The 13,889-nt window shown below is 55.1% G+C and overlaps 1 protein-coding gene across 1 annotated transcript in view; it reads left to right on the forward strand.

Moving 5' to 3' along the window:
* Positions 1–13,889, forward strand: part of SDK1 (sidekick cell adhesion molecule 1) — a gene marked incomplete at both ends in the record, with an annotated part of 817,684 nt that overhangs the window by 720,982 nt on the left and 82,813 nt on the right. The window contains 3 exons of the mRNA XM_082858150.1: positions 1,202–1,317; positions 2,639–2,828; positions 4,901–4,999. Of these exons, the coding sequence (XP_082714276.1) occupies positions 1,202–1,317; positions 2,639–2,828; positions 4,901–4,999 (405 nt within the window). The remainder of the gene's footprint in view (positions 1–1,201; positions 1,318–2,638; positions 2,829–4,900; positions 5,000–13,889) is intronic.

A 13,889-nucleotide genomic window follows, 5' to 3' on the forward strand; every position in this document is an offset into this window, starting at 1 on the left:
TCTGTAACAACCCTGTTTCCAAATAAGGTCACATTCTGGGTAGTGGGGTCAGGACTCCAGCATAGGAGCTTGAGGGCACACACTTCAACCCACAACAAAGACCAAATCACTTCAGTGTAGGAGCTCTAGGAATCATAGGTTGGGAGCACTGTCGTCGTGCAAACACACATTACTTTCCGGATTCAGACTAACTGACTAACAGAGTCACCTTCACAGTGGCTGTGCCATGAGGAGGAAGTACTTACGCCTGAGTGAGTGAGTGGGTGGATGGGTGAATGGATGGATGGGTGAATGGATGAGTGAGCGAATGGATGGATGGGTGAATGGATGAGTGAGCAAATGGACGGGTGAGCGAATGGATGAGTGAGCAAATGGATGAGTGAGCGAATGGGTGGATGGGTGAATGGATGAGTGAGCGAATGGATGGGTGAGTGAATGGAAGGATGAGCGAATGGTTGAGTGAGCGAATGGTTGAGTGAGTGAATGGATGGATGGGTGAGCGAATGGATGGGTGAGCGAATGGATGGGTGAGCGAATGGATGGGTGAGCAAATGGATGGGTGAGCGAATGGATGGGTGAGTGAGCAAGTGAATGAATCAGTGAGTGAATGAACGAAAGAGTGAACCAGCCCACAGGGCGGTCCTGGGGGGCGACTGAGAAGATGCCAAAGCCCTGTCGCGTGTTATGTGCCCATGAGATCCGTGAACTTGACGTGTTCTCCTTTTTGACCGTGGAGGCTCTGGGGGGTGCGGAGAGCTGCCCTTTTCTTGGTGCCTGTTACTCCCACACAGGGATGTGCACTTGGTAACCCTCCCCTCCCCTCCCCTCCCCTCCCCTCTCCACCCACCTGCCCCCCGCAAAGTGCCCCGTTTGCAGATGTCAGTAAACTGGTGTATGACGGTGAGGATTTCCGTCTAGGATGAAAGTCACAGTTCTCACAAGTTAATATAAGACTCAGACGAAGCTTGTTTTCTTGCTGGGTGGACTCAGGTAAAATTGAGCTCCTAAATACCCAGGATTTATGGAATTTGTTGCTAATATTAAAGAGATTTACATTTCTGTGCAGGTTTAATCTGATCACTGCAAAATGTTCAGAATACACTGCTGTTTCAAGGACTTGATTATGTGGGTAAAAATTAGACCTTTATTAGTAGAAGCCTTTAGACGTTGGGCGCCAATCTATTTAACTCATTCTCTGCAGTTCCTTCAGCCGCCCCTGAAAACGTGTCAGCCGAGGCCGTCAGCTCCACCCAGATTTTACTGACGTGGGCTTCGGTGCCCGAGCAGGACCAGAATGGGCTCATACTGGGCTACAAGGTATGTGCTCAGGTGACCTTCCTCCGCCCACGCTGTGACGGTGCTGTCACCTGTCTCCCCAAACCCGTGGGCCCACGTTTTCCTGCCGATCTGCAGCTCTGGCCTGTCTCCTGATCCCACGTCATTTGTCTCATCTACCTTCATCACCGGCTGGAGATGAGGCATCGGTGTTCCCTCTTCCTGTGGGCCAAGACAAGGCACTAAAAGCTCTGAGCCTGTTTCCTCTCTTGTAACATGGGAGGAGTGATGGTAGCTTCCTCCCAGGGTTGGTGTGGGAAGTGGCTTTTTCTGTAAAATGCTAAGGACGTATCATTAGATCCCTGCGCGTGTGTCTGCACGTGTGTCATCAGCGGTGAGGGTTGGACACCTTCCAGCTTCTCTGGAAGGCGTTTCTGGGTTTAGTCTTGTGTGTGTTTACCCAGACCCTTAAAAACTACTGTTTTTGTTCCATCCCCTCCCCCAAGAAGCAGGACAGATCTTCCTGGATTTGGCGACAAGGCCACGCTTGTCTCGTGCACTGCCGCCTTCTCCTCCCCGCTCTCCATCATTTAGATCCTATTCTGTTTCCCCACCTGTTCTCATGCCCTCCCCCGACCCCGGCACCCTGATGGCTCCCTTCTGGCCCCTTTAGACATGGCGACCCCACTGAGTGGGTTCAGTGACCAGCACTCCACGCCCCCTACCCGGACCCTGGAGAAGAGCGCTCGCCAAGCCCTTTTCAAAGTCCCCCCTGATGACCCCCTCTTTTACGGCCCTCTGGTCACTGATCTGAGGGACCAGTTCCGAGAGGGTGAGCTTAGGGAATAAGGGGGAGCAGGCGGGCCGTGGAGGGGGCATCTCAGCGTGCTGTGTCTGCAGCGTGGGCAGTAACTAGCCCAGGGGTGGGGCCTCGGGTTCAGGGGGAGAGCACAGATCTCCTGAGGCAGGAGCCTAATGTCCCGATAAGCCGGGCACACGAGTGGCTGCTGGCCCCTTGCACAGGAAGCAGAACGTCTCTGTGTTCCTAGCGAGCCCTGGTTTCAGTGGCTGCCACTGGGCACCTGAAACCCTGTGAATTACAGCGGGGCGTCTGGCTCTCCCAGTCCGGCCATGGCTGGGGCACATCTCCAGCTGCCTTCCTGTCTGGAGTCCAGCTGCTTCATCTCTGTCTTTCCCCCAAAATGCCGGCGGATAGGAATTAGATCCCTAAGCCCTCAACACGGCTGCCCGGGGGAGGACCCTCAGTTGCCTGGTCCTTGCTGCGTGGCCCAGGCCCGCGAGGCCCCGCCTTGCACACCGTCCTCCTGACTCCCCCCCCCCCCCCCCCCGGTGTGTCATGCAGATCCTGTACCGTGCCAGAGATCTGGATCCTGAGCCCAGGAGCCACGTGGTCCGCGGGAACCACACGCAGTCCGCGCTCCTGGCGGGTCTGGGCAAGTTCGTGCTGTACGAGCTCCAGGTGCTGGCCTTCACCCGCATCGGGAACGGGGTCCCCAGCTCGCCCCCGATCCTGGAGCGGACCAAAGACGACGGTACGTCGACGGCTTGCCTTTGCCCGTCTCCCAGGTTTGCTGTCGCCATCCAAACCCTTTGGATGGTTGTCATTTTTAACTTACTTTTCAAAACACTCTTTTTTCTTCGTTTCGGCACAGGGAACAAAACAAAGTTGTTTTCTGGCCACTGAGCGCCTCTATGGCCAGTTTCAGCCGGAGTGAATGTTCACAGCCTAATTAACAGCCTGAGCACAGTTTCATCGTAGCTCTGCTGTAGGCAGTGCAGTAAAGGCCGGGCAGCTGGGCCAGAGAAACCTAAGGCCTGGTGGTGTTGGCACAAACCTGGCTGAAAACCCCACTGCAGACCCCGTGCCTCAATTCTAGATCCTCTGGGCTTCCCGCTCGCGTTTGCATAGTAAGGGGTCATTAGAGGCCCCACAGAGTGCGGCGTGTGACGGGCTCCCCGGATACCTGGGGTTCGCAGCCTCCGTAACAAGTACATCTTGACGGCATTGTCTAAATCATCAGGAAATACGTTTCTCCACCTTGCAGATGTCAAACACTTAAAGGTTAGCTGCTTTACATGATCTGTGTTAAATAGACCATGACGAATATTCTGGGGGAAAATGCCAGTCTCCCCCCAAAACACCCAGGCTCAGAAGCAGCTGACAGAAGTGAAACACCCATAGATTTTCTTAAGCATCTTTACTGAATTAAATCAAGCCCCGAACGCACTCTGACCGCTGAGTTGACAACGTTCTCTCCGTGTTCCTGGGAGACACCCGTAGCTGGGCCTCCCCGGGTCAGAAGAGGGGGCGCCTTGAACCTGGTCCTTCCCTGGGAGCTGGTCTCAGGGCGGCTGGAGTCTGAGAGGGACCGTGTAACCTCAAGGTCATGTCTTTGCAAAACTGTATGCTCTGTCGAGGGCCACACACATAAAAAGTAACAGGAGCTTTTAGGAACTGTTCCTCAGACTCGGGCAGTTATCACGGTTTCTTCCCAAAGTATAGGCTGGGGAGAGTCATGGACTGATTTCTCTTTCTCTCTCACAATCCCGATATAAACGTGTTTCTCCTTCCCCTCATTTCATTGTGATGCAAATGATCAGCCTTGGGGACAGTGAGGGGGCAGAAACCACAGAAGACAGACGTCAGAGTTTCCTATTTGTGAATTGGTCCTGGTGTGTGAGCCCGTGGCCTCCTTCATTCATTTATTTTACCTGAACGTAGGGGTCATGACACATGTTTATAATTTAAAATACTGTTCTCAACCTAAGAGCTTGAGGCAGAATCCAGCAGCCCTGGAATGACTGTAACGCACGTCGTTTTATGTGTGTACTGACTGCTGCAAGCTCATTGCCTCTTACCTGGGAACCAATCAGTTCTTAAGCTCCAACAGGAAGTTCCCACGCTGGCCACGCGCTTGCTTGCCTCTCCATTTAAGTAAATAATTTTACGATGGCCGGGACGCTATTATTCAATGGTGCCGGGACACATAGCTGGTTTTTGAGTTACTGGTGCACCAGACCGCACAGAAGCACTATTCCATGTGTTTGTGGACGACATCAACTCTTAATTTTCTGGGATAATGCGGGAGAGGGGTCGTGTGCCTAAGAGAAAAATCGCTGGTTATAGCCATGTTACTTGGTCAGTAATTGTAACCTCCATTTGGAGCTGGGAGGGACCTTCGGCCACCTTATTTATCTGACACCTGCTTGGTGGATGTCCAGCGCAGGAGAGGAATCAGCTCAGATTGGTGAAGTCTCTCCTGTGACTTGACGTACCCTCTACGATGCTGTTTAGCGACTGGGCCGCTAGCTTTAGGCAACACGCTCACAGGACTCACAGCATAGCTCATGAGCACTGCTTATGCCGCTTGGAAAGCAGATGAGCTGGATTCAAAATGAGGCGTTTTCTCAAAGTCATTAGGGAGACACACAGAGATTCCAAAAGTCACTTTCCCAGAACTGAGAGTAACTCACCCATGAACGGTGTCATCGGCAGTCACGACTGTCCTCGGCCAGCCCACAGAACCCTCCCCCATGAGGCCCCGTCGTGTACCCACGTGACATCCCAGCGGCGCCTGAATCACCGGTCTTTTTCTCCCTTCAGCCCCAGGCCCACCCGTGAGGCTTGTGTTCCCAGAGGTGAGACTCACGTCTGTGCGGATCGTGTGGCAGCCACCGGAGGAGCCCAACGGCGTTATTCTGGGTAAGGGAGCGGCAGTGACTGAAGAGATCACAGCTTAGAGGGAGATCACAGCTTAGAGGGAGATAACAAACAGATCGATTTCATCTATTTTTATTAGATGTCTGAGAGGTTAAAAAAAAAATCCTGTCTACAGCAGCCTGGCGTCTTCTGAACTGAGAGGCTGCAGCCCTCTAACTGTGTCCTGCACTAAGGTTTCTTTGCAGAATGAAATTTACATTTTGTTAGCCCAGAATTTCGTGTTCGTTCGTGGTTCGTGGCAGTCTGTACTTGACCTTCCGTCCGCTCTGAAATAACCCAGCTATTTTGATGTGTGTTTGGAAAACCACGGGCTTGTTTTTCGCGGAAGATTCACTCCCAGGCTCTGATCCGATGTCCCGGAAATGTCTGTCTTCTGCTGCAGGGCCTGCACCTAACCCTTTGAGGAAGTTTCCCAAGTGAACTGCATGCTTAGGTCTCAGGGAAATGGTTTACTCTGAACTTTTCATTCAGAGCAGCAGCTCTGATAACTTTGATGAAAAGCCTTAATCTGTCCTAGTTTCCTAAAGGCAGCAAATTTAATTTGAAAAATCATCAGCCCCTTTATTTGTTCGCCCTTTTTCACCAGGACAAATTAAGGGCCTCAGATATGCCAGGCCTCAATGCTCAGGGTGGTAGGTAAGGAGTGGATAAGATGTAGGTGGGCCGTCCTCGCAGGGTAGACACCAGCGACACTACCACGTGGTCGCGATGCGGTAGAGGTTCCAGGAAACGCCCTGCAAGCCACGCCTCCTGGGCCAGGGGGCTCAGTGGGCAGAAGGCATTGTCGGGCTTTATCTTGAGGATGAGTGGTAGCAAACCACAACTTGGGTCCGCTAGCCCGCGCCCAGTAAAGCCAATCTACTGACATTGGGTTGCAGTGAAGGAAAGCGCGGCCTTCATTGCAGGGCAACAAGCAAGGCGTCCAGGGCAGCTGGTGCTCAAAACACCCCAACTCCCAAAGCATTTCAGCAGAGCATTTTTAAAGGCCAGGCGAGGGAGGGGGGTCGCGGGGTGTGCGATCAGCTCACGCGCAGCTCTCTGAGCGGTTGACGGTGAGGTCACAGGGCAGTGGCACAGGGGTTCACGTGATCAATCCTCAGGCTCCAGTAGGTCTGGGGACTACGTTTCGTGCTCAAGGTCATCGAGTAGTTAACGTCTTCCACGTGGTGGAGGTTTTAGCATCTGTAAAACAGCTCAGGGTAAGGGCATCAGATACTGTTATCTGGGCACCTCAGAGAGGAGCTACAGCAGAGGGTACGGGGAGGGTCCATGCTGGGAAGGCCCCATAGGGTCCCGCTCGGTTGCATAAGTGGTTTCCAAATCCTTGAATGGAGCGCTGCCTTTTGCCTGTGGGAGCACAGACCTCCCAGAGGGAGACGCGGGCTGGGCCGGGCTGTGAACCACTGGGAAGGCCGTGCTTCGCGTGCAGGAGGGGCCAGAGGCCCAGACCTTTCAAAGTGGGCTTTTAAAGGCCAGGCACGAGGCCCGGTGTAAGCTCCAGACGCAGGCAGCACTGAGATGCGGTGTTAACCTCCTCACCCACGGCAGACCCCACATAGCCTGCTTGGGTTATCGGGGATTGACGGCAGGACCATAAACACGGCTTACAAACAGCAGTAAAGTGCACCACTTAGACCTGCTTTTGAGCTGAGGATTATAAGATTTGGTCTAGAAAAGGGTTACACTTAATTTTTTTAAAAAAAATTTGAAAATCTGTGCTGAGGACCTTGAGAAGCGAAGTGACACGATCGGATGTGTCTTTTGGATAATGTCGGGCAGCCGTGAAAAGGGTGGACAGAAAGGCAGATACTTACTGAGTTCTGACTTCATTAAGACGGAGCCTGGGGCTCCCAAGTCATCTGCACAGCAGGCCAGGGGCCCTTCGGCTCCACTCTTTCCTTCTGCAGTTCCTGCAGCCACTTTGCTGTGACGACAGTGTTTCTGAACTAGGTGACCTCTGGAACCGCAGGTTCTTGCCATTAAAATCACGGGAAACAGCCGGAGAAGCCTCTGTTGCAGTGTGCGTTTCAGATCCCGTCCAGCTGAGGAGCCATCGCAGGCCGGTCTCAGGCCCTGGGGCGGCAGTGGTCTGCAGAGCTGGCTGCTACCCTCCAGGTTTCCTGGAGCCCGCACGCCGGCAGGGCCTGCCCCCGACTCAGTGCCCAGCCTACAGCCTTTCCCGGAACAAGCAGGGCGAACCGTCTGTTTACCCAGGGCACGCCCCAGCACGCTGTGGAACAGGAAACGTTTTCAGAGCACAAGATGCGAAATTCCACCTGTCACTTCCAGCCCTAGGAGGCTTCCAGAGCGGTGTTCTCCGTGAGGATCGGGGGCCCCGGCTGCTGGGGAAGGAGGCCCCAGGCCCCAGGCCCCCGCCACCGCCTCTGCTGATAGCCCGGCTCGTCCCGATTCTGGGATCATCTCTGTGCTCTCCTCAGCTTTCCGGGCTGATAAGAATTAGTTCTGACAGCAGGACTCCACGGGGATGTGCAGAAGGCAAGTGTGCCCTTCACGTGGGATTCCCTCTTCGCACAGACAGCCGTGCGCTCTGGTTTTGTTGCCGTGACTTTGAGCTGCTCATCCGAGGGCTTCCCTGCCAACACGGTGAGGCTCTGGCCCCAACCAGCTCTGAGCCATGGTACTCGCCTGGTGCTTTGCCGGGAGAGACCCCCTACCCCGGGCCGCTGCTCTTCCTTTGACAGTCACATCAGATGGCGTCTCTGCCTGCGGCTTACCCCCTCGCCCATCCCGACCTGGGCTGGGCTCTTCTCCTCTTTGCTCCCAAAGCACCTGCGCTCACAGTCACAGCACGAATCCTCCGTCCACAGGAGACCGGCGGCTCGCTTTAGAATCGTGCCGCCTGCTTTTAAGGGTGTCTTCAACATCAGTTTTTCTGATCATAAAAGCACGTGTACAATGCAGGTAATTTAGATAGCGTTTCACATTCATCCAGTTTAGAACCACAGAAAGTCTGACGATCCCCAGCAGAGAGGAGGATTTGGGGGTGCAGCGTCACACACTCTCGTTGGGAGCGCGACCTGGCGCAGCTGTGGTGGGGCGATCCGGGCATGGCTGCACCCCGCACCCCAGGTCTTAACCCTGGAGAAATCCTCACGCCTGTTCACAGGAAGAAACGCACAGGAGATCCACTGCAGGGCTGCTTTAAAGAACAGAAAATTTTAAAAAAGAAAGAACTGGAGACAATCCAAATGTCCATCAATAAGGCAATGAAAAGGTAAATTGCGGGCTATTCATTACCGCAGAAATCACGGAAGCAGTTAAAGTAACGAACAAGACCTACATGTGTCAACATGAATAAGTCTCACAAACATCTGTTGAGTGAAGAAAAGCAAGTTGCAGAAGAATATATCCAGCTGAAGAATGTATCTGTACATTTAAGCACTCCACAGACATTACCGTGTATCATTTATGGCTACACATATATAGTAAAAGTGTAAAAACTTGGCAGGAATTTGCAATAAGTTGAGGATAGGGGTTACCTTTGAGGAAGAGGATCCAATAAGACCACCAGAATAGCTTCAACTTTTTTCTGTCATATTTTCTCTCTTATAAAAATAAAAACAAAAACCATAAAAATTAGGCAAAATCTCAAGGTTTGTTCAGTGTGTGATGAATACATGGGTGTGTGATCTATATTATTCCAAGTATTTTTCTGCATGTTTGAAATACTTTAGAGTACAGCTAAAGTATTAGTTTAGAGTACAACTAAAGTATTGGTAGAGTAGCCCCCGCTCGCCGCAACTAGAGAAGGCCTGCGCGCAGCAACGAAGACCCAACGCAGCCAAAGATTAGTTAATTAATTAATTAATTTAAAAAGTGACGACGGCCCTCCCCTCTCCTCCCCACCCCGGACCCACAGGGACATGGCCTGAAGTCCCACCACGGGCACTGGCCGGGCGTCATGTCCGCGGGGACGTCAGGGCAGGTGTGGCACAACAGAGGGTCGCACGCGGCCCAGCCTCTTCGGGCTGCAGAGGGTGTGATGCAGAGACAGGAACCAGGCCCAGAACTGCTCGTCTCTCAGGATGTGGCCCCACGTACACAGCCCTGAGCAGCGGGCCTCATCCTCCCGTGGATCCCCAGGCAGGCACGGTCTGCACGACCTCTCCGGCAGGACCACGGGCTGCCCCCTTTGGGCCTCCCCTGTGTTTTAAACGCTGCGTGGCGGACAGGCTGGGTGGAGGGGGCACCCCCGCAGCCACATGGCCGGGCGCCGACCTCGGCGAGTGAATTCACACCAGTCACTTAGTCCCTGTGTGCCTGGGCTTCCCCACCCTCCAGGGGGGCGGCATGTACCTCCCTGGTCGGGCCAGTACGCGGTGCACAGAGAACCCAGAACAGGGCCAGCCTCCCAGCGAGTGCCCGGTCAGTGCCAGCTGGAGCGCTGTGGCCATTCGGTATCTCACCCCTTCTCTTGGGCCGGGGAGCGTTCTGCATCACTGTGTATTTACACTCAGTGTTTACTCCGTACCCACCAAGGGCGGGTCGCACAGCTTCGCTCTCCGCTACCCTGGCGGCTGGAATGGAGGGTTTGTGCTGGCAGCATGGGGCCAGGTCACAGGACTCCCCCGAGGCACTGAGAAGCTTGGGTGTGGATCTGTAGTCCCTGGGGGTCGCTGAAGAATCACAAAACTCCAGATAAGGAGGGGGTCGTACTTTAATCCCTTGACGGTTCCAACCGTGGCCAGACAGAGGCTAAGTGAGACAATGCTCTGTGTCCCTCCAAAGTGGGAGACATCACACTGGAGCCTCTGTGGCTGCAATGGCGTTGAGTGGTCATTGTAACGAACGCTGTCTTGGGTAACCTGTCACCTGGATATCGTTACAGCCAGCGCACTAAATGGCGGATGCCGTAGGAAAGACGGGAAAACAGGTTCTAAAGATTCGGACTGGTGTCCACAGGGGACAAAGGAAGACATCTTTCTTCGAGACTCACTTTGCATCCGGGGGCCTTGAATCAGCGTTCCCACTCCGGCGGCGCGGCCTTCTGAGTATATGACCACCTCTGAAGCCAGTGCTTTTGTAATCTGTACCAAAACGTGTTCTTACATTTCCAAAAGAGATTAACAGCGGGAAACGCTGGAGGCGCCTGGAAGGAAAAACACTTGCTTGTTTGTGTAAATATTTTACCAGGGAGAGCTGGCGGCATTCAGAGCCCCCCTCTGGGGGGCACGGTGGGAGCCACCGGAGAGTGGCCATCCCCCCCCCACTTGCCAACTGCTCCACAGTCCCTTAAATGCTGTTACACTCAAGTGATGCATGTGATCTTCAAATCCACGCGGGTCTGCCCTGCCGGACACGCCAGATCCCCCCCTCTACCCGGTTAGAGGTCAGCTTGCCCACGAGGGCTGAACCTCGACCTTTAGCTTGTCACACAAGGGTGTGCGAGGACTCTGCTGGGAAGTAGGGGCTCGACTATGATCCGAGTTCACAAATGCGTTGTTTCCTCCACTGTTGCATTTGTCAGCCCCCAGCCTTCAAACGGATAAGCCATAAAACCAGCGAGCCAGGTGGCATCTGGGCTAGGCTGACGCTTGCCCGCAGGGAGACTCAGCTGCTGTGGGTTCCACGAACCAGGAATGGGCGTTGGGGGGGCTGTCACCAGCCACACCCCCCGACAGTGCCTGCAGAGGGGTCGGCAGCACCGGACCCCTCTCGTGGCCTTGGCCTCGAGGCCCCGGGGATGGTCCCCGCACAGGCAACTCTCAGATCGACGCCTTGTGTTTGCCCGGGAAGCATCCAGTCTTGATAAAAGCCTGCCACCACCTAAAATGTCTACACGATTCTCTCAAAATAAATCTGGGGCCCTTCGACAGCCAGATCATTGAACCGAGGCAGCCGAGACCCCCCGCCGGCCCCCCGCAAAGGCCTCCCGTCCTCAGCGGCATCTCTCAGACTCTCCTGTTTGCGCCTCCCCCGCGCGTGGCCCGGAACCTGTCTCCTGCTTGGAGCCTCGACCTCTCTGGGTCCTGATTTTCTGGATGAGCCACGTCTCCCCATCTCCCGGGCACTTCTGAGCTGCTCAGGCTTCTCTCGCCCACGGTTTTCGTCTTCGCCGTGGGGCCCCGCGGCTCGTACGTGGCCTGGCTTCTCCGAATGCCTGTGTCACCGCGGTTCACTGTGACCTTCAGGAGCGGCTGCTCTGGGCGCCTCTCCTCCCGCCGTGGACCCCGCCCCCCGTTCCTTCCTTGCGTGGCTGCGGCCTCTGACCTCACGTCGCTGAGATTCAGCTCGTGTTTCTGAGCTTCCTGGGCCCAGAGTCACATAACGAGCCTCGTCCCGCGAGCGCCATCTTGTTCCTGACGCGCGAGCCCGCGCTCGGCGTTTGCTCCCGGCCGTCTCTGTATAGAAGCCTCTCTTCCGTTGTTCATCACGTCCGTGTCCAGGTGAGGTGCGGGCATTCATCTTCATCAGCGCACCGCAGAACGGGGACAGTAGGGGTATTGGCTCTCTTTTAGGGCAAATAACAGGAAGATACAAATATATCCCTCGGGCCGAGGAATTTTCTCCCAGTGGCTCCATGTGGGACCTGGATCAGAGAGAACAGCCCAGATTTCACGCAGTTCTCTGGGTAGACGGGAGCCCTCGGGGCTCAGGCAGAAAGAGCCATCTCGCGTGGGGCAGAGCCCCCGCCTCTCCACCTGCCCGCCCTGCTCGGGAGCTCAGAGCGCATCTCCTGGCAGCCTGGCCTCGGTGACCCACAGCAGGCCTGTGGACTGGGACATCCACTTTGCCGTCCCGCTGCACACCTTACTGTCCTCGTGTCCTGCCTTTACAGCCGGCACAGCGCCCTGGCTGCGGCCGGGCCGAAGGCTGGTCTCCGCAGCCGTGGGTGAGCCCGCCTGCTCCTTGCTGCCTGTCTGTCCCCCCGCCTCAGACGTGGCGGATTTGGCTCCAGGCCCTGCCGCAGGGGAGCTGACCCGCCCCTCGCCTGAGCCCCTCCCTGCACAGGCACCCCAAGGCTCTTCCAGGCACCCCATCTCTTGGGCTGCTTTCTGAAACAACGCATCCCCTCCAGATGGAACGTCGCCCACGGAGGTTCGCGCTTGAGTCCAGCCTCAGGCCGGGCACCGTGCCTCTCGCTGCGTCTAGATGCTCTTCCACAGTCACCCTGAAAATATCCTGTTGAGTGGCCAAGTTGTTTTCTATTTTGTCCCCCTTTCCGTGACGTCATCAGGATCCTATCATTTTAGAGCAGGAGGGAGCTCTGTCCTGTTTACTGGGTGCCCCGCGCGCCCGTCCTCGGGTGTGACACGGAGACGCTGTCATGTGGACCGTGGACCACCGTGAGGTCTGCACGTGGCAGGAGTGACGCGCCTGGAGGACAGGGGCCCTGATGAGCGGGGCTGGTGTTTTTCTTTATTCGTAGCTCGAAACAAAAAGTCGAGAGTTGAAACTTGCCCGAGGTGAGAAAAGCTAGTCTGGGTTAGGAGCCAGGTCTCCTGATGACATCCTGCTACGTGGTCAGGGGCTTCTGAGAGACAGACAGACAGACAAGAGACCATCTAGAAGCATACAACACGCCATCCAATGCCAGGATGGCAAGGCCGGCAAGAGACAGGACAGGGCGTGAGCGAGGGACCATGTGAAGGAACCGCCCAGGTGGAGGCGAGGTCAAGGGTCACCCTAGCGCCGTGCTCTGGGGGCGGGGGAGGGCAGAGGTGGAGCCTTTGATGGAGAGCAGACCTGAACCAGCCCAGGAAGGGGAAGGGAGGGGAGGACCTTCCGGGAGACCGGTTCCCATTTCGTTCCCAAATCCCAGCTCACAAAGATGTGCCTTTGAACAAAATCTGAGTTTCATCCCAGGACTTTTAATTCCAGCGGCAGATAATCTGAGAAGAGATGAAACATCATAAGAATAAAGGATAAAGAAAGCTCAACCGTAATCATGTCCTGTTCCTAAAAGTGTACAAATCCTCTTTGATTCAGGCTTACCAGGTGAAAGGTGACTTGAATTAATGCGGAGTCTTAATCTCTCACACACATGACTCCCCGAAATACGCAGGGACAAGTTAAGGGACCGAACGCTGGCTGGTGGGGGTCGTGAGGGGAGCTCCCTGACACGGATGTCGGGGGCCCCCGGGACGCCACGTGTTAACCACACGGCAGCGGCCGCCCCGGTGTTCCCGGCACCTGGGCGTGCTGGTCAGGTGGTTTCTGCGCCTCCCGCCGTCTCAGCTGTAGGCACGCCGTCTCACACTCTGAAAAAGAAACCTGGTCAGCGCAATCCTACGCAGAAGTTCAGTGTGTACGCAGACAGGGCCCGGGTCTCGGACATACATACATTCATCTGTTTTTAACGCAGTTACTTGTTTGTTCTTTGGGGAGGGTTGGTATCTCTTCTTCAGTAGGAGTGGTATTCGAATGGCCATACTCACTCACCCTGGGCCACACCTCCCTCTTGACGTTTTTAAAGTATTGTGTTTGATCATGTTCTTATTGGTGGTCTGTGTCTGCCTGTGCAGTCTTTGTGCTAGGTTGTAAAGTTCGGTTTGTCTGTGCAAGATATCTTTCCTTAGTTCCCTGCTTTAGTTTGGGAATGTGCGTGCGATAATGACGTTGGTCAGTTGCTTTCGTACGGGGCACAGACAGACTTTCCTCCGGTGGCCAGGGGGACATAGAGGCGCCCAGTCCCCCGTGAGGCGTGCTGCAGGCTCTGTGGGTGAACCACATGCCCACGCGGACCACGCCACCCTCGGACAGAGGCTGCCTCCAGGCCGTCTGATCTCCCCCTGTGCCCCTCGTAAGCTGCCGAACACGGGCGTCGCTTTTCACCTGCAAGTCCTGACAACATAAAAATAATAATACGACACCTAAAAGCCGGCGTAGATGTACTGAGGTTAGAGCTGGT

The sequence above is a fragment of the Leucopleurus acutus genome (genome assembly GCF_964270905.1).
Source record: "Leucopleurus acutus genome assembly, chromosome: 16".
In the NCBI taxonomy this organism is placed as follows: Eukaryota; Metazoa; Chordata; class Mammalia; order Artiodactyla; family Delphinidae; genus Leucopleurus; species Leucopleurus acutus.